Below are 23,605 nucleotides of genomic sequence, written 5' to 3' on the forward strand. Positions count from 1 at the left end.
ATAGATGAAGTAATAATCCTATATTATAATCTGATGATAAAGGGTATTATAAAGCATAAGAATTAATTTGAAGGAAAGAATAAACCCACCTCCACAGAAGAAATGTTTCCACTGGAAGTTTGGACTGCAACTGGCATATCATGACAATAGCAGAAAACCTCAAAGAGAGTACATTTGTTTAGCAGAAGAATCATTGTCCAAAACTAAAACACTAAAGTAATTCCAAACCTGAACTTGTACCAACTGAACCAGCTCCAGAACCCCCAATCATTTCTGAAAGCTTTTTCCTTCTAACATCATCAAGTTTCTCCAACAATTTTTCTAAAGGCCTCATGCCAACCAACTAGGAGAGAGAGAGAGAGAGAGAGAGAGAATAATTCACAAACTTAGAAAAAAATAAACAATCAAGTTTTACTAGGAAGACATGACATTGTTCAAGTTGCAATGTGATTGCAAGGAGTACCTTACCCACTGCGGCCAAAGCGGAAAAGGCTGCATCCCTCACCTCTGGAGTCCCATCGTTGAGGCACTACAAATAATTTGATTTTGCATAGAATTAACAATATCAAAAATAAGTATATATATATAAAGATATAAATTTAAGATGATCCATATTCAAGAATGACTGTCTTAAGATTTTGAACTAAAGATGAGCTATCATGGAAAAGATGCAACACTAATTAACATCAAGAACCTGTTTTACATCTAAGGTCATAACAATTCAGTCACTAACATAAAATCTAACATTGAGACATTTGATATGCATTAGTCTAGTTCGATATAATGGCATGAAATTCACTAACCTCCATGCATATCGGAACATATTCCTTGTGCACTTTGAGAACGACAGCCTTGTTGCTAGTCTCAATACAAAATGAGACCCAGTTTAAAGTCAATGAGCGCACAAGCGGAACCTTGTTTTTTGACGCTGCCTTCACATCTGCAGTAAACAGCATTTTAGTATAATTGGCATGAAGTTCATAAGTAACATCCACAATGTTCAGCATACAAAATCAAGAGAACAATTCTCATATTCAATGAGACCAAAAAAAAAAAAAAAAAGGACACCCTCCATTGGCTAAACTATCGCATCAATAAATCATAACATGATGACAATACAAACCAGTAGACAGCAACATAATTTTTATTTAGCAAAAACATTTATTCCCTATTCTTAAAGGTTCCTAACACTTGTTAAAGGGGACAAAAAGAAAAGGCAAGAAAAGGCCCCATTGAAAAAATAAAATATTGATGCGATCTACGCCAGACAACATCGATAGTTCCAGTTCAATATCATGCCAGCATTCCCACCCAATAAAAAAATTAGGTAATTTCATGAAGAGAAAAAAAAGTGAATTCTATTAAAGACTTGAGAGCAGCCTCCCTTTCAAGGCTTAATCATTATCCTTTCAGAACAAAATTCATTTGGGGTGACCTATAAGTCTATATCAGATCTCAATTTTGTAGTCATTAAATGCATGAATCATGGTTCTTTCCTTGGCAATTGGAATGTTAATGGTCACTATGGCCCCCAAATGAAGATATAGATAGTTGAGCAAGGAGAGGAGCAAAACAATTCAACAGTTCAATTTGAGACTTGGGGTTTCTGCTGTAGTTTGTGATATACGCTAGCGTTGATTGGCTGAGATGTTTATATATTCTCTTGTTTTCATATTTCCCTTTGGCAAACTCTTCAACTAATTAAACATTAAAAAATAAAAAATAAAAAATAAAAAAAAACCAACATAGCTGCATCAAGAAGCCTTCAAATTTTCAATCAGAAGAAGAAGAAAAAAATAAGTACTGAATCGTAATTAAATGAGGAAATAACAGGGATAGGGATCCAACTCATTTTGGTTTTATAGATTGTTCTGTTCTCATGTACCAAAGAATACTTAGTGCAACAAAAGATATAAAATAATAAATTAATTTAACAAAAAAAACAATCAACTGCTCTACTAGCTAAAACAGTCAAAATTGCAACATGTAGAGTCTCAAAATGAAGAAGGAAAACTAATTAAATACATATTTTAGAGGACTCCTCGTAGAATTTTTTTGATAAGTAAAGACTTGTAGGCAATATATGTGGCAAAAATAGAAGACATCATAAAAGTTTCCAACAATGAATGCAATAAATTTAATATTGGTGAAACCTACCTTCAACAATATCTGCAAGATTCAAGCTCCCAGACTTGTACATCGCTTGGAGAGTTTGAGCAAGTGCCTCAGTCAAAGTAGGCTTTTTCTCCTTCAGTTTTTCCTATTGAAGAAGAAACTTATTATATAAATAACTGACACAACTAATCAACATAATTGGTGATTTTTCGTTTTCATAATTTTTGAAAAATTGGAAACAAAAATATGTTGGAAACTGTTTTGTTTCAAAAAAATGGTAATATTTTCAAACAATTTCAAAATTTTAGGAATCAAGAAAAAAGTTCCATTCCCTCATTCCCACCCCACCACCTCAGGACACTCCCACTGCCGGTCATAGCATCCAACCACCCCCCACCTCCTACCACCACCCCTTCAATAGCACACCTAACATGTTTTCTTGTTTTTGTTTTTACATGTTTTGAAAACATGTGTACCAGACATGTTATTTTTGTAAATTAAGAAAAAAAAAGGAAACATATTTCTTGATTTCTGTAGAAAACAGGAAACTGGCAACATTACCAAAGTAAGAAAGATAAAAAGAGAGTTTTCAAACACCAAAAAAAAAAAAAAAAACCAATAAATATAGGACCACATTGAAATTTCTCCATCCAGCAAATTTAAAGTATGTCAGGCAATCCTTTTTCATATCTTTATTAAAAAAAAAAGAAATGGAGCTGATAAAATTACATAAAGGAATGAAAGGCATTTACAATGTTTAAACTATCAATTTTTTGACCCGCATAAATTTAAATGTTTGCTCCATGTCAGCATAGGCAGGTTAACAAGAACAGAAAATGTATATGCTGTGGGTTAAAGCATCTAAGAAGCCAACCAAATAATAGTTAAACAAAATAACCACACAAAAAAAAAAAAAAAAAGACTAACAAAGGATCAATCGCAAAAGCAGTTTTTTTTTCTTATTCTTTTATAGCAATAAATTTTAGTAGCCACAGCTAAAATGCATGCCACCTCCAGTGACTCCAAATGTAATAAAAGAACAGGGACTGAATTAAGGAAACACAGTTACACAAACTATGTTGGCTATCATGACATAATTCATGAATATGTCTCATCCCACTATAAATGTAAGAACACAAACTTGAAATTAAAAGGGCAACTACAGCTTCAGTGATAAGCTCACAAGTAAAACGGGTAATAAGAAGCGTGAGTTTCCAGAGAAATGGGTTCTTAGGCCCCTAGCAAGATTCCCAATTGCCTGGATAGCTTCAACTGCAACAGCTATGTTCACATCTATAATGAGCTGCGAGAAAAAAGTAAATAAATGAGTGAAACTACGTGGCGGGTTAAAAATTAAGTATAGAAGCAGATATGCTAAAAGAAGCAAAAAATAAATAAGTATAGATGCATTTAAAAAATGCCGATTCAGAAATCAGGCTTGCACTGGAGCAGTGATACATCAGACAGCATAATCCTAAACTTTGCATCAAAATGAAACTTCAGTTGCCCTTTTATTTTTGGTGAGTAATCATTTTATTACCAAAAAGAAAGACATACAACAAAGCTCCAAAACACGAACTCAAAGGGCTCCCAGAGACACGCCCATGAGGGCAACAAAACCACACCTACAGGCAAGCAACACAAGCAACCTAGCCACCAAAGATAAATTCTCACAATCCGAGAGGCACAAACTTCACTAGCCATAAAGATGGAATGATATTATTAAGTTTGTGCAATTACACAATCTCAAACAATCAATTCAGTTGTACAAAGTTTTTGAGTTCAATATGTGTCAAAACATTGATGACTTCAAGAGTAGAAAATAGAATCAGCTCACATTATGTTGTACAACTAACAATTTATAAATTTGTAGTATAGTCAATTGATTGACAAGTCGTAACTTTAGCATAGCAAGCACTGGAAGAAGCAAGTTAAAGAAAATCCTCAACAGACACCAACCAGCAGAAGCTATAGCTATGATAATGAGGTGGATGAGTATCATGTGAGTAGTCAATTGATTAACAAGTTGTAACTTTTTTAGCATAGCAAGCACTGGCAGAAGCAGGTCAAAGAAAATTCTTAAAGGACACTGAGCAGCAGAAGCTATATATCTCCAATGAAGTGTGTTAGTGTATCATTGTGTTAATATATAAATTGTATATAATTGTATAATTGTATACTTTAGTTTACTTTCGGTGGTAATTGTATAATTGTATACTTTAGGTGGACATCATCATAGGCATGCTTTCGGTGGACATTCTCCAAGGCATCCAAGGCATCCATTTCTCTCTATAAAAGAGAGTGCCTTCTCTGTGTGTAATTACATTTTTTGACAGATAAAACAATTGTGTCTCTCTCTCTCTCTCTATCCTCTCTCACTTTCTCAAATTATTGTTTCATGGTATCAGAGCCCAGAGTTACATTTCTGGCAATTTGTGATTTTGGTGTTTAGTCCCATACACAGCGGCACTACACCAAACCACTCGAAATTTCCTCACGAGCCCAACGGCACCAAGCCCGGCCTCAGACAACCTTCCACGCGCCCACACGCACCGCCGTTGTCCACTGCGCGTCATCAGTTCCGCCACCACTCTCATACGCGCCCGCACGCGCCATCCGTCGTCTGTCACTTCCGACAGGCGACCACACGCGCCCACACAACCCGCGGCTGACGTCAGCCCTATCTCTTCCGTACGCCGCGCCTGCTACTGTGCGCCTCTCGTGCGCCATTTCACTACTGTGCACCCGCGTGCGCCGAAACAACTACCGTGCGCCGCGTCTGCGCCTGACAGCTATCGTGCACCTCCGCTTCCTGCTAACGTGCTCCTTTCTGCACTCTGCTAACGTGCGCCGCTGACATCTTTGCTGACATCATCTCTGTCCAGCATACCTTTCCTGGCTATTTTCGACCTTCCGAACTCACTGGTACACTCTGTTTTACCTAATTTTGCTCCTACAGGTCTATCCTATTACTTTCAACCCTATTCAACTAGTATTATGGATCGTCTTGATGCCTCCCATCCTATTTCCGTTATTTTGAATGGTTCAAACTATGTTCTGTGGGCCCAAGCCATGTCCTCCTTCCTCAAAGGAAAGAAGCTTTGGCGAATTGTCACCGGGGATGTGACTAAACCGATAAAAGACAGTGACACTAATGAAACTACTGTTCCTACTGCTACATTTGAAGACCGACTTGAGGAATGGGACAGTAAGAATTACCAAATCATCACCTGGTTTCGTAATACCTCTGTTACCTCTATCAGTCTTCAGTTTGGTCGCTTTCAGCTTGACTCTGTAACTACCCCTGCAAAAGACATCTGGGATTTCTTGAAAGAACGATACCAGACTACTGGTCTTGCCCACCAATACCAACTTCAGACTCAACTTCACCGCATGCGCCAAGAATCCACTCAGTCCATTAATGACTTTCTTTCTCAAATGTACTCTGTTTGGGATCAGCTTGCTCTTTCAGAACCAACTTGGCATACCCCCGAAGATGCTGTTTTATTTACTATCTATCGCAACCAGCAAAGGTTGGTGCACTTTCTTATGGCTCTTACTGCCTCCTTTGAGCCCGTACGTGCCTCTCTGCTTCATCGTCATCCCTTGCCCACTCTTGAACAAGCAATTTCTGAATTGCTATCAGAGGAGACGCGTCTCGGTACTCTTCACACTCATCATGTGGACTCTGTTCTTGCCACTCCTCCGTACCGGCCATCATTTACCCAACGGACCACTGCTTGCCTCTATTGTCAGAATCGGGGCCTTCCTTCAACCCATCTCCTGGTCAATTGCCCCGTCCGATCCTGCCGCTACTGCAACAAACTTGGTCCTGGTCATCTACAACAGGATTGTTTTCGCAATCCATCCCGATCATCGTCCAATAGCCACTCCTCTCGCGGTGGCTCTTCCCGAGGAAGCTTTCATCGTTCCGGGAATCAGTCTCATCACACTGCTACTACTGCTTCTAGGAATCAGACTCATCACACTGCTGCTGCTGCTGCTTCCGGGAATCAGTCTCCCCACACTGATGCTGCCACCTCTGCGGGGTTTTCTGAGTCACCTGCTCCGTCTACCCCTAGCTTTTCTCCGACGGATGTAGAGGCCATGCTCAAACAACTTCTCTCCCCATCTGGTACACCTCCTCCTACTGCTTTGTCTGTAATCCCAGGTAACTCTTCTTGGTATTTTGACTCTGCCTGTTGTAATCATATGACATCCAGTTCTACTATCTTTTCTTCCTTCTCTTCATCTCCTCATATTCCCTCAATACATACTGCTGATGGTTCCCTCATGTCTGTCCGTCATGTTGGTACTGTTTCCACCCCTTCTTTATCTATCCCTCAAGTTTATCATATTCCTGCTCTTACCTTAAATCTTATTTCCATTGGTCAATTATGTGAACTTGGTCTAACTGTCACATTTTCTGCTACTGATTGTTTGGTACAGGACCCTCAGACAGGGCAGACTATTGGGATCGGCCGTAAGCATGGACGTCTCTATGAACTCTTGCACCTTCATGTTCCTGCCTCTCCTCAGATTGCTGCTCCTACATCTACTTCCTCATTATCTCCCTTTCATCTTTGGCATTGTCGTTTAGGGCATATTTCTGTTAATCGTTTGAAGTCTTTGGTTTCTAGTGGACAATTGGGTCATGTAATTCCTGATAATTTTGATTGTATCCCCTGTCAACTTGCCAAACAACCTGCTTTATCATTTAATAAAAGTACGTCTGTTTCCCTTGCACCTTTTGATCTTATACATTCAGATATTTGGGGGCCCTCCCCTACTACTACTATGGGAGGATCCCGCTATTTTGTTGTTTTTATTGATGATTTTTCCCGGTTTACTTGGTTGTTTCTCATGAAAAATAGGTCTGAACTTAAACACATTTATTATAGGTTTGCCCAAATGGTCCACACCCAATTCTCCAAAACCATCAAAATTTTTCGCTCTGACAATGCTATGGAATATCGGGATTCCGATTTCCTTTCCTTTCTTCAACATCATGGTACACTGCCTCATCGTTCTTGTGCTGGCACGTCCCAGCAAAATGGCCGCGCTGAACGGAAACATAGGCACATTCTTGACACTACTCGCGCTCTACTTCTCTCTTCTTCCTGCCCTGAAAATTTTTGGGGGGAAGCTGCCCTCACTGCTGTTTACACTATCAACTGTGCTCCTTCCCCTGTCATCCATAATCAAACTCCCTTTGAACGTCTGCATGGCACTCCCCCTCCTTACGCCAATCTCCGGGTTTTTGGCTCTGCCTGCTTTGTTCTCCTTCAATCCCATGAACACACCAAGCTTGAACCTCGTTCTCGTCTTTGTTGTTTTCTTGGGTATGGAATTGAACATAAAGGCTTTCGTTGTTGGGATCCTCTCTCTAAACGTCTTCGTATCTCCCGCCATGTCGTTTTCTGGGAGCACCAAATGTTTTCTTCGCTATCCTCCTTTCACTTACCCGCACTTTCCACTACTGTACTGTTTACTAATCCTTCCATAGATCTTTTCTCTGCTGATTTTGATACAGGTTCCTCCTTCATCGAGACGCCCTTGCTCACTCCTGATCTTGTTCAGCCTGCTCTTCCTGAAGGTCTCCCTCTTATTGCCACACCTCCTTCTCCACCAGTTCTTCCTCCCACCGATCCTCCTACGGGTCGACCACGCCGGGTAACTCAACCTCCTCTCCATCTTCGTGATTATATTGTTGGATCTGCTGCCTTCTCTACTTATGAACCTACCTCCTATCGTGAGGCTTGTACTAATCCTCTTTGGCAGCAAGCTATGACTGATGAACTCCAGGCCTTGGATAAAGCTCATACTTGGGATCTTGTTGATCTTCCTCCTGGCAAGACTGCCATTGGCTGCAAATGGGTTTACAAAATCAAAACACATTCTGATGGCTCTATTGAACGCTACAAAGCTCGTCTTGTTGCCAAGGGTTTCAACCAGGAATATGGTATTGATTATGAGGAGACATTCTCTCCTGTTGCTCGGCTTACCTCTGTTCGCAGTTTACTTGCTGTTGCTGCTGCTCGCCACTGGGGGCTCTTTCAGATGGATGTCAAAAATGCTTTCCTCAATGGTCATCTTCTTGAGGAGGTCTACATGCAACCTCCACCTGGGTCCACTTTTCCCCCTCATCAGGTTTGCAAACTCCAGCGTGCTCTCTATGGCCTCAAGCAAGCACCTCGTGCTTGGTTTGCTACGTTCAATTCTGCCATTCATGACTTCGGGTTCACCTCTAGCTCCTATGACTCTGCTCTTTTCATACGGACTACTTCTCATGGTACCACTCTTCTTCTTCTGTATGTGGATGATATGATTATCACTGGTAATGATGAAGCTGGTATTCTCCACCTCAAACAGTTCCTCCACCGCCAGTTTGAGATGAAGGACCTTGGTACTCTTAACTACTTCTTGGGCCTTGAAGTCTCTCATGACTCTACTGGTTCCTATTTATCCCAGGCCAAATATGCATCTGATCTTCTGGCTCGTGCTGGTCTTACTGATTGCAAAACTACCTCTACTCCAGTTGATCCTCAGATACGACTCACTCCTCTTGATGGGACTCTTCTCTCTGATGCTACTCTTTATCGCCAACTCGTCGGCAGCCTTGTCTATCTCACAGTAACTCGTCCTGACATTGCCTATGTTGTTCACATTGTCAGTCAGTACATGTCGGCTCCTCGCACTCCCCACTATACTGCTCTACTCCGCATCCTTCGTTACCTCAAAAGCACTCTGTTCCATGGCCTTCACTTCTCTGTTTCCTCCTCTCTTGAACTGCGTGCCTTTTCCGATGCTGATTGGGCTGGGGATCCTACGGATCGACGCTCCACCATGGGATTCTGCTTCTTCTTAGGGGATTCTCTTCTTGCTTGGCGTAGCAAAAAACAATCCCTCACTGCCCGCTCTAGCACCGAAGCTGAATATCGAGCTCTTGCTGATACTACTCAGGAACTTCTCTGGCTTCGCTGGCTCCTTGCTGATATGGGTGTATCTTCTTCTGATTCTACCCCTCTCTATTGTGACAATCAGAGTGCCATTCAGATTGCTCACAATGATGTTTTTCATGATCGCACCAAACATATTGAGATTGATTGTCACTTCATTCGCCAGCATGTTACCTGTGGTACTGTTCGTCTTCTCCCTATTGCTTCCATCGATCAACCCGCTGATATCTTCACTAAGGCTCATCCTCCTGGCCGCTTCAATGATCTTGTTTCCAAACTCAACTTGGTTGATGCTTTCCCTCCTTGAGTTTGCGGGGGGATGTTAGTGTATCATTGTGTTAATATATAAATTGTATATAATTGTATAATTGTATACTTTAGTTTACTTTCGGTGGTAATTGTATAATTGTATACTTTAGGTGGACATCATCATAGGCATGCTTTCGGTGGACATTCTCCAAGGCATCCAAGGCATCCATTTCTCTCTATAAAAGAGAGTGCCTTCTCTGTGTGTAATTACATTTTTTGACAGATAAAACAATTGTGTCTCTCTCTCTCTCTCTATCCTCTCTCACTTTCTCAAATTATTGTTTCAAAGTGGATGGGTATCATGTGATCTGGACAAAGGACCCATGAACGACGACAATGACGACGATGAGATGTAGCATTCACCCTTCAAGTCATGTTTCAATTGCCACCGTCATTTATTTCTTACATGCAGTGACAGAGTAACACAAGCATGTGATCATGCATTTATAAGTTCTTATTGGAAGAATCAAATCAATATCAGTGGCTCTGGCTCATTATCAAGGAAATGAGTAAGAATTGTCCAGACAGATTCCTTACATTAAAAATATCAGCAAATGAAACGGAGAAAAAATAAAATAAAAAATAACATCACAAAGAAAAGACTTCACTGAAACATGATTGATCCAAACAAGACATGATAAAATATAGAAAACATGACTGAATTTTATAAACAATAATTAAATTACCTTCTTAAGAGTTCGACAGATTTCTGTGAAATCACCGGGAGCTATCCTTTTTGTCGAAGCGAGCTTGGTTAGCTCGGCAACAGCCTCTTTTCGATCTGACCACTTGGCAGCTTTCTAAAACATAAAAGTGTTAAAAATGATATTAAGCAACACAGCCACAAATTTGTCCTTCATGACACTAATCGGAGAGGAGAGAGAATTTATACACGAGAAATACAGCAAATCAAGAGTTAAATGTCAGTGAATAACATGGAAAAAGACTAAGAGCACCAACCACTCCATTCCAAAAGCCTGTCTTCTCCAAAGGAGTCAATATATCAACAGGATCAACGAGTTCATACTCATCAATTTCCTGAGGAGCTGAAAACAACAAATATATCAGGTCCAAGCATTCAATGCGATAATTTTTATACAGAAATTCAAGTTACGTCAAGAATACCAAGCATTCAATGCTAAAATTCAGTTGTCATGAAGATCAGACTTTAAGCTTTTCCCAACTCATTTGTCCAAAAATGAAAGCGGAAAAAAATTATGACTTGTTTCGTAACATTTATGTTCACAGTTTTCTGTTTATATAGTTACAAAAAAAAAAAAAAAAAATGAAAAGTGTAAACAAGAACTCATTCAGTATCTATTTTCATTTTCAAAAACATGAAAAAAAGTTCAAAAAATTTACCAATTTCTTGTAACCACAAAACAAAATTTTGGTTTCATTTGTTTAGAACAAAAGTTTTCATTCCTTCCTACTTCTCCCAACCCCCTCCACCATAGTTGTCAAATCGGGATTCAAATCGCAAATCGTGAATCGTAAAGATTCAATCACTTTTTCTAAATTACTTAGAAAAATATATCTACACATTTGGATATTAAATGTATCTTATGATGATCTCATAGTTTAATAGGTAAGAAGTTAACAATGTGTAAGATCACCATATTACCTCAACCATTCTTAATAAAAGACAGTAAACAAAGACAAACTCTCAATTTTCAAAGTAGCAATAATTTAACAACCATATTGATATTTGGACAATAAGCTTACATACTTTTCCAAGTAACAATAACCAAATAACAATAAAGAATTATGTAGGATCTTTTATTTTTAAAGCCTAAAACAGTTTAAAAGGTATAATTGACCTCACCATATAATATTCAACTATATTTAATTTAATAAAATAGTAATAGATAATTCATGATGTAAGTTACTTTAATCTTAAACATCTTTAAAAGATATATTATAATTTTTTAAAGGGAAAAAAAAGGTTAAAAATATGTTAGGTCTAATTGAATCTGATTGGATCCTATTAAATGCTCCATGATCACTAAATAATAACAAATCGTGTATATGTATATTGGTTATTTTGGTACTAAATGCTATTAGGAGATGTATTATGTTATGTTCACAAAAAGATGGAGAAAAAAAAAATCAAAAATATATCGAGCACGATAGTTTCAAAAATTGTATGAATCGTAAAAAATAAATCGAATCGTGAATCGATTATGAATCGTGTGATTCACTAGAGATTCACTTTCAAAATAGATTCACTCGAGATTCACTTTCAAAATAGATTCACTCATAGATTCGTATCGATTTTACAAAAATTGTGAATCGAATTGTGAATTGAATTGCGAATTGTAAGATTCTGATAACAGAGCATATTATATCTGGTCACCTCCTCCAACCATCATCATCAGTAACTTTTTCAAGCCACCACCTCCCACTGATAGCAACCACCATTGGCCACCACCTCCTACCAAAAACAACCTCCAATGGTAGGCCACCATCTCCAGTCACCACCTTCAGCCACCACCAACCACCTCCCATTGCACGGAAACCACCTTCGGCAGGCAATAACCACCTTCAATTCAACCACCCTCTCTAATTGTCAACAATCACTTTTGGCCATCACCTCCTACCAGCCAACCCTTTCACTTGTTTTCAAAACAAGTTTTAAAACACATGTACCAAACATGCATTTGCTCATTTTTACCAAAAATAAATATATAATGTTTTTTGTAAAAATAAATAAATTATAAACACTACCAAAGACATGTTTTCTATAAAAAAAAAAAAAACAAAAAACTATAAACGTTAATGTTTATGTTTACAGTTTTCTATTTATATTTACAAAAATTTTGAAAACTGTAAACAAAACTCGTTTGATGTTTGTTTTCGTTTTCAAAAATTATAAATAGTTCATAAAATTAGCAAAATTTTTCTAACCAAAAAAGTTAATTTCACTTGTTTAATTTTTTTTCCTTCATTTTTTTCTCTTTCTTCAACCTATTCCAACCACCATTATCCATTGCTCATCACTACCACCAGCCACAATCACCAATGACCTCCTCCGACCATCAACTCCCACTGCCGCCAACCACCTCCCACTAGTAGTAACCACTTTTGGCAGCCACCACCACGTCTGATTGTCGTTCAATCACCTTCGGCAGCCACCACCTCCTTCGATTGTCATGCAAACACTTTCGGCCACCATTTCAACAGCCAACAATCACCAACGAGCCATCTCTTTCATTTGTTTTGAAAACAAAAATTCAAAACACGTGTACCAAACATGTTTTTGTTTTTTGTGTTTACAAAAAATAAACATAAACATGTTTAATGTTTTTTGTAAACTAAAAATGTGAGAACCCACATTTAAATATTCTTAAAAGAAAATAAATGAATAAATTAATTAATTAATTTTACCCAGAGTCTTTCTAAAATATATATGAGTGTATAAACTAGTTTTAACTTAACCCAATTCAATCACTAACAAAGACATTATTAAGAATGATAATTTTGTGGATGTTCAATATTTGTTGTTTATAAATTATTTTAATAAGAGTTCAACATGATAATTATCCTTACTAAATACCTTAGTTAAAAACCTTAGTTTATCAATTTTAAGAAACCCACACAAATAAAAAATAAAATAAAAAACCAGAATCAAATTTTCGAATTTTCTGTGGCAATGAATGCCACTTGTTCTTATGCATGGCATTGTAGATTGTAGGCTCAAATCATATTCCTTGGATTTGAAAAATTGGATTAGACTCCACAGAATGATTAGAAGAGAGAGAGAGAGAGAGAGAGAGAGAGAGAGAGAGACGTGGGACACTTAACCCCATATCTTCACATCTCCAACAGGCTTGCACAGAGAGGCCATAGAATCTATTTCTTCATACCCACCAACACAAAACCAAAGCTTGAGCAATTCAATCTCAACCCATACCTCATCACCTTCATTCCAGTCACAGTTCCATATGTTCATGGCCTCCCTCATGGTGCTGAAACAACAACAGATATTTCTTATCCATTGCACCCTCTTCTCATGACTGCCATGGATCTTACACAACCCTCCATTGAAGCTTCTCTAAAAGCTCTCAAACCCCATTTTATATTCTTCGATTTGGCTCATTGGGCACCAACCATGGCGCGGCGTTTAGGCATCAAGTCTATTGTTTACTCCGTCGTTAGCCCCGCGATGGTTTCTTACGTGTTCAGTCCAAGTAGAAAACTCCATGACAAGTATGAGTTGACAGAGGCTGATCTGGTTCAACCACCAATTTGCTTCCCTCCTTCCATTAAACGGAGTTCACATGAAGCTCGTGGCATAGTTGATCATGCACTAAAACAATTTGGTGGTATATCATTCATGGAAAAGGTTTTCATCTCCCAAAGTGATTGTGATGCCATTGGTTTCAAAGTTTGTGCAGAGATTGAAGAGCGTTTCTATGATTACATTGAAAAGCAGTTGGGAAGAGCCTCAAGTGAGGAGTCTATTAATATGCCTACTTACAGTGCACATTTCTTACTCAAAACTGATCGGAGGGAAATTCTGTGAGCAACAAAGCTTAGTAGAAGAAGAGGAGGAGATTAAGGAAGTTAAAATTTTCTACCATTTCATCATCCTATTTCAATCCTATTATTAAGAAAATTCTCTTAACCCACTCATTTTTTTTAAAAGTTAAAATTTCAGATTGCGTTCATAGCAATAATTATAGATAGAATTTTATTTATAGTTGTATATAAATTTTGTGATTTATATATATCAATTTGAAGATATTGGTAGTCTTAAAATCATGGTATTATTGTGAAATTAGACTTGCATGTGTAGTTTATATCATTAAAAAGATGATTGAATATTATATTTGGTCCTTAAATCTGCCAAACAGTTGTACGAATTTTTAGGCAATTTTATACTCAAAATGTTGAGATGATTTCTTCTACAAAGTTGTTGAGAATGATGTCTAATTCATCTAGGAATTTTTGCAGCAATTATTGAGTTTTGTATGAATTTATACAAATTTTTAATCAAATCTAGAACTACAGACAGATTTTACTATATGTTTGAAAAATCATAAAAAATTCTATATTAAACCAAATCCAGTAATTTCTAAATCAAAAATGAAATTTGAAAAGTCTAGTTTCATAATAAATTTTTAGATTATGGAATTGATTTATAAATTTAAGTATGGAATTAAATCTAAGAAAATGTGATAAATCTGTCATAAATTTTCTTGGAATTTTTCAGAATTATTTAGAATTTATTTTTAGAAAATGCTTTCTGAAAAATGACCATAACATATTTATTGAGTACTCTATAGATTTTTACAAATTTTAGAGTTGTATAAGTAATTTATTTATAATTTTAATTACAAAATATACATTTTGCAAATTTCTGGCAGATTGAGAAGGAACCAAAATTATCACTTCAATTGTTTATTTGGACTAAAATTTAATATTGTGCTAGTCTAATCTTATAAATTAAAAATCCATACATGTGTGTGGTTATGGTTTATTTTCTTTGTATCTAAATTATCATTTCATACCATGGTTTAAATTAATTTTTTATTTAAATTTCGTACATTGATTTATTATTGTGTGACATATGTAATGTTTTATGTTGGGAATTTTAATGAGTTAGCATAACATTATTGGCAATTAAATTTGAATTATTTGTGATTAATATAAGAATTAATTGAAATGATTAACGGCTTATACAAAGTTAACAATTGAGGGTTAATACCGATTGTTTAGGGCAAGCCCTAGTTTTTAATAACTTTTATAAAATTGTGTCGCAAAACCCTAAGATGGTGCGTGACTTATTTGAACCCTTATCGGTATTTGGTTTTGAGATAAAGATGGATGTGCGGGTGGCATACAGGGAGGTTACGTACCCCTGGCAGACCATTCCTTTGGGACAGACCACGGATGTCTCTGCTTGAGTATATAACTCTGGGTGCGAACATCTTTAGTAGTTCTTGAATATTTGACCAAGTGGGATTTTCAAATTAACCGTGACCATAGCTTAGTGGTTGGTAAGAAAATCTCTTTAGTGAGATTTTGAGTGTCACTTAAACTAATAAAATTGTTGAAATTATTTTAATTGTTGTTATATTATCATACTATTAATTCCGTCATTTTCTCTTAATTGTCATAATTATTATCTGATTATTTTCTCTTAAAAAGAATGGTAGGTTGGTTATGTTTTCTTACTGTGTTGCAAAACTCATGGCATATATTTTGTTGCCCTGGCGTTTTATGCCAGATTTTGACGAGCAAGGAATGGAAGCTGAGGTTGGACCTACTACAAATATAGAATCTTGGCTAACATGAAGTCAAAATTTTATCAAAATAAAATTTTATTATCTCTTGTATTAGTAATTAAAAATGTTGTGATGTTGTATGTGGATTTGTAATTTTTTTGTGTTGTTAACTTTGACTATTTGAGAATTTAAATTTCCCTAAGTAGATGTTAAAAATTTTATTAGCAAGCTATTTTGTTATTTAAATTTTATGATGTTCCAAAAATTTGGGGGCGTCACAAAAAACAGTAAACTTTAAACATCATGTGCCCTAATAGTTTTACAGAGTTGATCACAAACCATTCGCAACAGATTCTTCGGGAGGACCAGAGCCCATGACTTCAGAAATAGGTTCTTGCTCTGTCTCCTTGTCTTGCTCAGACCTGGGGGAAAGAAAAATATTAACAGATTATTGAAGATAAAAAATAAGCACCAAGTGCAGATTTGAACCAACTGATAATGAATATTTATAAAAAAATTATGTCATTATGAGTAAAGGATACATATCAGGCAAGCTTACCTTAGGAAACAATCATACTACTAACAAGGAGGAAAACACATTTTATGATTGCTATAAGTTCCCGAAATTCCATATCTTTTTTTTAAATAAAAAGTTCACTTATACTTTCCGTTGCTCCTTGCAATATACAAAATGAGCTAAGCTACAGAGATGACTGTATTCCAAGGATTAGAAGAAGAAATCTTTAATGTCATAATGTTCAGAGAACAAGGGGTACCAATGGGCAGTTGACCCTAAACCAACAACCACACAAAGAATTGCACCAGCCCAAGTAACAAAAGACTTGTTAACATAAAAGAAGGAATACACACCAAAAAGACAAAAACACAGCAGCAGCGCAATATCAATGTTACGAACCAGTATCACATAAATCAACTCCATGTGAGCTTTATAAGCAATTTGCAACAACAACCAAAAAAAAACAAATAATGCAAACAAAATAATTTAAAATGTAGCATAGCAAAATGTTCAAGGAAAAAGGAACAAACATTGTTAGATATATTCAATGACCTATGAAGCATAAACACAGATATGACACGACATAAACACATTGACACAAAAAATTCCAAAAAAGTAGGATACAGATACAGTTCAAACACACCACAAATAATTATATATTGATATTATATTATTTAGAAGTATATTATATTATGTAGTTATACATGTATAAATATTCAAAATCAAATAATTATTTTTTACCAAGTAAATCTTGTATCCAATTTTTACGTGAACTTTTAGACTACTAGACCATAATAGTTAAAAATCAAACAAACTACAACAAACATATGTAGTTGCAACATATCCACCATCCTCCCCAGCATTTTGAATATATTATGCTAATACATTTACGTATCTTTTTCATTTTTCATTTAATTTTATGTGAAACTTTTAAAGGATCATTCTTTAAAATAAAACATTTTTTTTATTTAAAGTTTTGGACACTTTGTCCAAGAAAGGCGGGCCCTGCATAATTTTGAAATGCATTTACCAAATACTTGGGGTACTTTGGTAATGTTGCTGACTTACCAATTTTTTGTTTTTTGTTTCCATAAAAATAGGAAACAAGTTTGTGTTCTTATGCAAAAATACAAAAAACTCATTTCGTTTACACATGTTTTGAAACAAAATATAGCAAAATTAAAATTTAAAAAAAAAAAAATGCTTGATGTGTTGCTGGAGGTGGTGGCTAGCAGTGGAGGGTAGCCAGATGTGGTGTCTGGAGGTGATGGTCGGGGCATTGAAAGTCACGAGAGGGTCACTTTACTTCACAAGAGGATGGTCAGTGATTTGTTGGAACTGATTGGAGGATCCTCGGAGGTCAGCCAACTGGCTGGCGGTGGTAGCCGATGGCCAGTGGTGGAGGAAGCATGAAGGAGTGAAAACTTGTTTCGAAAACAAAATAAAACACCTTTTTTTTGTTTCCAAAAGTTCTGGAAATTTTATAGTCAATTCCACTTTTTTGTTTTCTATTTCCAAAAAAAAAATGAAATCAAGAAATGAAAATGTTAAAATAAGTTGTGATCTTGATCCCAAAAAAAAAAAAAAAAAAAAAAAAAGTTGTGATCCTTTGAACCAGTTTTAATTATTCCCAAACAGGGCCAACTTCAACAAATGCTTGACAAAATAAATCATGTCCAAGCATTCTTTGAGATAAAGAAAGGCATGAATTTTAATAGAAAACATGAAATCAGTAAAAAGGTTACCTTATTTTGCGAGACGGTCTAGCTGTCCCGCTAACATTGACAAGCTCAGCCTCCAACTCTTTTTTCTTAAAAAAGAAATAGAAAACCAAACCACAAAAGTAAAAACCACATCAAAAAGTAGAAGGCACCAATCAAAGATAATAGTCGATAAATAATAAACATACCATTGTATCCCGCATTTTCTCAAACAATATTGATTTCACCGGTTCTTTCCCAATCCAACGGCAAAGCTCAAGTGTCAATCCTTTGGATGAAGCACGAACATGTTGGTCTTGGTGATCAAAGAGTTCAGGCAGCATCTTCAAAATTCTTTTAGGGGGTAATATCTTTGACCCAAATTCACTAATTGTAAGCACAAAAACAAAACAAATACAAAAAAAAGCATCATTCCCCAAAATTAGAAAATCATAGAAAGAATGGTTATAAAAAAATTCCTTCATAGAAAGCACATATGCTAACCTTAAAGCTTGAAACATAACATCAATTGCTGGAACAACCGCTTTAGCAACTTTGTTTTTAATAGCTTTCTCCATAGCATCCTGCAATCAAACTGCTTCATAAAAATACATGCCCAGTGAAACAATCTAAACAAGTTTTCACAAGACATGGACCACCTCAACTAAACAAAATGCTCACCCTAGAATGAACAGAAAATACACTAAAAAGGATACAAAATAATTAAGAGGACGCAGAACAGCCACATAAGAATGAGGATCCAATAAAGACGCGCAGCAATGATGATTATTGTAGCAATGCTGGTACAAGCTTAGTCATTTGGGATTCGTGTAGCTACCAAATAGAAATACAAATGTAAAGCCGCGGAAGGGATGCTTTTAGCTTCTACTATCTAATTATTAGCTTTCAGCTTACAAGAAACTGCACAAAACAGATCATATATATGGTAGTTTTACGTTTTTTTTACTGCATTTTCTCTTAGTAGCAATATATGTGGCTCCCCCTTGGTGCCATCTTTCTTTATAAAATTTTACTTACAAAAAAATTAGTAACTCAAAGTCTCTCCTAGTTGGACCGACACTAATCTTTTTTTCTTTTTCCTTTTATGATCAGCAAAAACAGAAAGAGGGCAAGGAGTCGTCTACAACAAAAGTTAAAACTTTAAACAAGTCAAAACAAAACTATGCATCACAAACAGATCTCCATTTTCTAGAAATCAAAAGGAGCAGTACCCCTCCAAACGAGGAAGAAACGGAAGCTCAAAACAATGCCAAGAGACACTATCTCACAACAAATCCAAATTCTTCAAAGATCCTTGCAATCTATGTTTAAGCAGTTCAATCTTTCATGGTGGCCGATCCAAATCTCTCATCTCAAGCCTCTATTATGACTAACAAAGCAGTTAACTCATCATTCATGGCAGCAATCCAATTCGAATCATTACAGGCTTCCTTGTAGGACCTGGGCTCAAAGTAAGTATGAAGACAAGAAAGAAAAGACTGATAAGAAGGGGAGAAACATGTATTACCAAAACCAAGTCTATTTGGAGGATGTCGGGCTCGCTTGGGAAAGCTATGTGCAGGAGGAGCGAGATCCATAGAGCCAGTAAGAGGGGTGGTAGAACTAACAGTAGGCGGGCTCGGAAGTGCTTTGCGACGCTTGTAAACAAGAAAAGGAGCAGGGGCAATAGGAGCTGGGGAGGGATTAGTAGTGTTATTAGGAGACAAAGTAGACACCTCAAAATCAAAAACAAACTCATCAGGAGGAATATCAAAAGGAAATGGATCAATATGAACCAATTCATCCGAATCTTTCATCATTCAACTAGTACAGTATGTATCAATTTCCTTTTTCTTTTCCTTTTTTTTGGGGGGGTTCAAGACTCCAAACTATGTTGTTTTATAGTGCTGGGAAGGGGGGGAAACACACGAAGTAAATCGTCTAGAATTGTGTGTATCGACAATTCACCCTAATTCATTCCATTCCAATTTTAATTGCACAATTCAAGGGGATTTCCAATTCCTAGCTACGATTCGTATTATTCACTGGAAAACTCAAATAGAATAGTATCATGAATTGTACGATTTAGACAACCGTGCCCCTAGCCTATGGCTAGGTGTCACGGACCGACTCCGTTAGAGGCGTAGTAGAACATTTTTTTCCCATGAGGCGCTTGAACTCCACCAAGTATCAACCCCGCCTAAACTCTCTCCTTGATCATCGAGTGTTGAATTTTAACCCGTCGTGTCAAATGCAAGCTCAAATGCTATGTCTAGCAAGAACAACTCCACATGGAAGCTTCGGCTTCCATGCCACAAGTAGGCTAAACGCCCGCAGTCCATCTCATATGGCCAAGGTTTTGAAAAGCGGTTGCGATAGCCGTAACGGTTGCGGTGACACGGTAGCAGTTGCGAAGTGTAAAGGCTGTAACGTAACAGTTGCGGTAACCGGAACCGTGATTTTTTCCATTTTTTGCACAATTTGAAGAAAACTTACCTATACGCATATTTTTTTTAGAATCACATTTATTGGAATTTAAAATAACTTTCGATCAATTTTTGTTAATTTTTAAGTATGATCCAATATATTTCATATTTTCAAATCACTATAAAATGAGTTTTTTACATTTTATTTCAATAGTTAATGATTTTAAGAATAATTGATTTCAAATGTCTACAAATTATTTTTTACCAATACCTGAACTAACTGAATAAAAAATATTCACAATTATTAAATGAGAGGATTATAAAATAAAAATTGTGCCATAAATTTTTTAAAAAAAATTATAAAGAAAAAAAATTCATATAAGATTTTTTCTTTGGATTTGGATCACTTGAGTATTTGTTTTTTTTGTTGTAAGCTTTAGTTTTTTTTTTTTTTTTTTTTTTTTTTTTTGAGAAAATGAAACTATTCAGAATATTGTAAAATGGTGTAACGGTGTCTAACGAACCGTTACGGTACCGCTACAGACGTTATGTAACACTGAAATGACTATTACACATGTGAATTTCTGTCACACTGCTATAGCGGTCATAATTGGTGACAGTAACCACCACAACCGTTATGTAACAGCGTTATGTTACGGTTGCGGCCGCTTTCTAAAACCTTGCGCACGGCTCATGTCGCTTCATGGCACCAAACAAGGCACTCGCCCAACTGAGGTCCAACTCAATCAAGGCGTCTCGCATCAACAAGACTCACAACTGACCTAACACAATGTTGCCCAATTGAGCACCAACGTAGAACCCTCAATCTAGTTGACAAGCTTATCTCTATAGGGTCTCTTGTTGCACCCGTCTCAGATAGTTGCGCGGCCACTGCTCAACTCCTTATGCGCGCATTGACATGCTAAACCATCCACCAAGGGTCATTGCGCACCTAAGGCATTGCACTAGCATATAGCATGAGCATGACAACATATGTCAATAGCCCTCTCAACATTCTGCCTTCCCACAAGCTTCGCACAATGTGCCTTGCATGATGGGAATGCTTCATGCCATTCAATTGTTCTTACAAGGAACAGCGTTGTCACCAAACCACTAGTTAGGCTACATGACCCTCGCGTTCATAGCTGAGCCCAAGCCTATGTTCACGAGTTGGCACACAAGGCCTTATGATGGCATGCCTCTGTAAGATTTATGAATAGCTTTCTGTATCTCACATATTCAATGTGTATCAATTACAATCAGACCTTAGAATATATATAGCCCTAACTCCTAAACCAAAAAGGAAATACAAATACAATACTATCATGACTCTAATACAATCATGCCTAGGGGTGAAATCGGTTCGGTTCGGTCGGTTTTTTCACTAGTTTTGCACCGAACCGATAATTTCGATTTTTCATATTTGTGAACCGAACCGCCCAGAAAAATGACATAAACCGGCGCGGTTCGGTTTATTACGGTGTGGTGCGGTTTTTTCGGTTTTTCGATTTTTTGGCCCTTTTTTTTCCCCTAGTTGGGCCTCACATTTTGGGCCTATATTTCTATCCATTTTGCATAAAATTTGGACTCAGGCCATGTAATTCCTACATAGGTTTGGGGCCTCACAGTTTGGGCCTATTAATATTATATAAGTCGGTGCGGTTCGGTTCAAAAACTCAAAAACCGTAAACCGAACCGAATGTACAAAAAAACATAAACCGAACCGAACCGAACGATTGAAAACTTAAAACACCGACCGAAAACCGTTCGGTTCGGTCGGTTCGGTTGGTTTGGTCGGTTCTTCCGGTTATTCTTTCACCCCTAATCATGCCTCTAATAGGACTCTAAGTTTAATTTGTAAGACTCACAATATATTTCACAATATATTCTCACACCTCCGCTCAAACTCAAGGTGTTTTAGCAGAAAACACGAAGAGTTTGCTAAGAAGAAACTGAAACCGAGCAGTAGTGTGAGTCTTGGTAAAGAAGTCCACAAGTTACAAAGCTGAAGGGATGAAAGGAAGCGAGATAGAGGCAGACTGCAGATGTTGGCGAACAAAGTGACAATCAATCTCAATGTGTTTTGTCCACTCATGAAAGACAGTATTGTGGGCAATCTGAACAGCACTGCGGTTGTCACAATAGAGAGAGGTCGGAGAAGACTGAGAGACACCCAAATCAAACAAAAGACAACGAAGCCAAATAATCTCAGCAGTGGCATGAGCCATAGCATGATACTTAGCTTCGGCAGTAGAGCGGGCAACGACTGATTGTTTCTTACTTTTCCAAGAAATCAAGGAATCACCAAGAAACATACAGAAACCAGACGTAGACTTGCGATCAGTAACATCACCAGCCCAATCAGAGTCAACATAGGCCACCAAGTCCAAAGAGGAAGTAGAGGACAATAGTAAGCCTTGAAATATGATACCCCTGAGATAGCGAAGAATGCCAACCAAAGCAGCCCAATGGGTAGAGCGAGGAGCAGAAACGAACTGACTAACCACATGAACAGCATAAGCAAGATCAAGGCGAGTAACCGTCAGATAAACTAAACAACCCACAAGCTCGCGATATAAAGTAGGATCATCCAAATGGACACCATCAGTAGAATTAAGCTTCACATTAAGCTCAATAGGTGTATCAAAAATCTTAGTATCGGTAAGACCAACCAACACGGTGAATGACTTCATTAGCATACTTAGCCTGAGACAGAAAATAACCCTTTGGAGAAGAAGCAACCTCAATACCAAGAAAATACCGTAATGGACCCAGATCTTTCATTTCAAAGGTGTGGAAGAGATGCTGTTTGACCTCAAAGATAGCAAAAGAGTCAGAGCCAGTGATGATCATATCATCCACATAGAGTAAGAGAGTAACAAAACCAGCCAATGTATGTCTCAGAAATAAAGTAGAGTCAGAAGCAGAACAATGAAACCCAAGCTCGGTAACAGCAATTTGAAAGCGATCATACCAAGCACGAGGAGACTGCTTCAGACCATACAGAGCATGCCGAAGACGACAAACTTGGCCAGAGGAATGGAGAAGACCAGGAGGAAGACACATGTAAACCTCCTCCGTGAGATGGCCATTAAAAAAAGCATTCTTAACATCCATCTGATAAAGAGACCAAGAACGAATAGCAGCGACAGAGATCAAAGTATGGACAGTAGTCATCTTGGCAACGGGAGCAAATGTTTCCTCATAATCAATACCATACTCCTGAGAGAAACCTTTGGCAACCAGACGAGCTTTGTAGCGCTCAAGAGACCCATCAGAATGAGTCTTGACTTGTAGACCCATTTGCAACCAACCAAGTTCTTACCAGTAGGCAAAGGAACCAGCTCCC

At 37.3% G+C, this 23,605-nt stretch overlaps 1 protein-coding gene across 7 annotated transcripts in view; it reads right to left on the minus strand.

Moving 5' to 3' along the window:
* Positions 1-23,605, minus strand: part of LOC114322539 (protein MOR1) — a 71,391-nt gene that overhangs the window by 42,146 nt on the left and 5,640 nt on the right. For 6 of the 7 annotated variants that reach the window (XM_082887869.1, XM_028269883.2, XM_082887868.1 and 3 more), the window contains exons 4-15: positions 18,335-18,414; positions 18,040-18,217; positions 17,876-17,940; positions 15,953-16,035; positions 10,344-10,429; positions 10,070-10,183; positions 3,299-3,418; positions 2,158-2,260; positions 804-940; positions 464-529; positions 229-343; positions 90-130 (exon numbers count right to left, since the gene is read on the minus strand). In XM_082887869.1, the coding sequence (XP_082743995.1) occupies positions 90-130; positions 229-343; positions 464-529; positions 804-940; positions 2,158-2,260; positions 3,299-3,418; positions 10,070-10,183; positions 10,344-10,429; positions 15,953-16,035; positions 17,876-17,940; positions 18,040-18,217; positions 18,335-18,414 (1,188 nt within the window). The remainder of the gene's footprint in view (positions 1-89; positions 131-228; positions 344-463; positions 530-803; positions 941-2,157; positions 2,261-3,298; positions 3,419-10,069; positions 10,184-10,343; positions 10,430-15,952; positions 16,036-17,875; positions 17,941-18,039; positions 18,218-18,334; positions 18,415-23,605) is intronic. The other variant, XM_028269885.2, reaches the window with a different exon arrangement.

This window comes from Camellia sinensis, chromosome 9 (genome assembly GCF_055761805.1).
Source record: "Camellia sinensis isolate YWXY chromosome 9, ASM5576180v1, whole genome shotgun sequence".
Taxonomy (NCBI): Eukaryota; Viridiplantae; Streptophyta; class Magnoliopsida; order Ericales; family Theaceae; genus Camellia; species Camellia sinensis.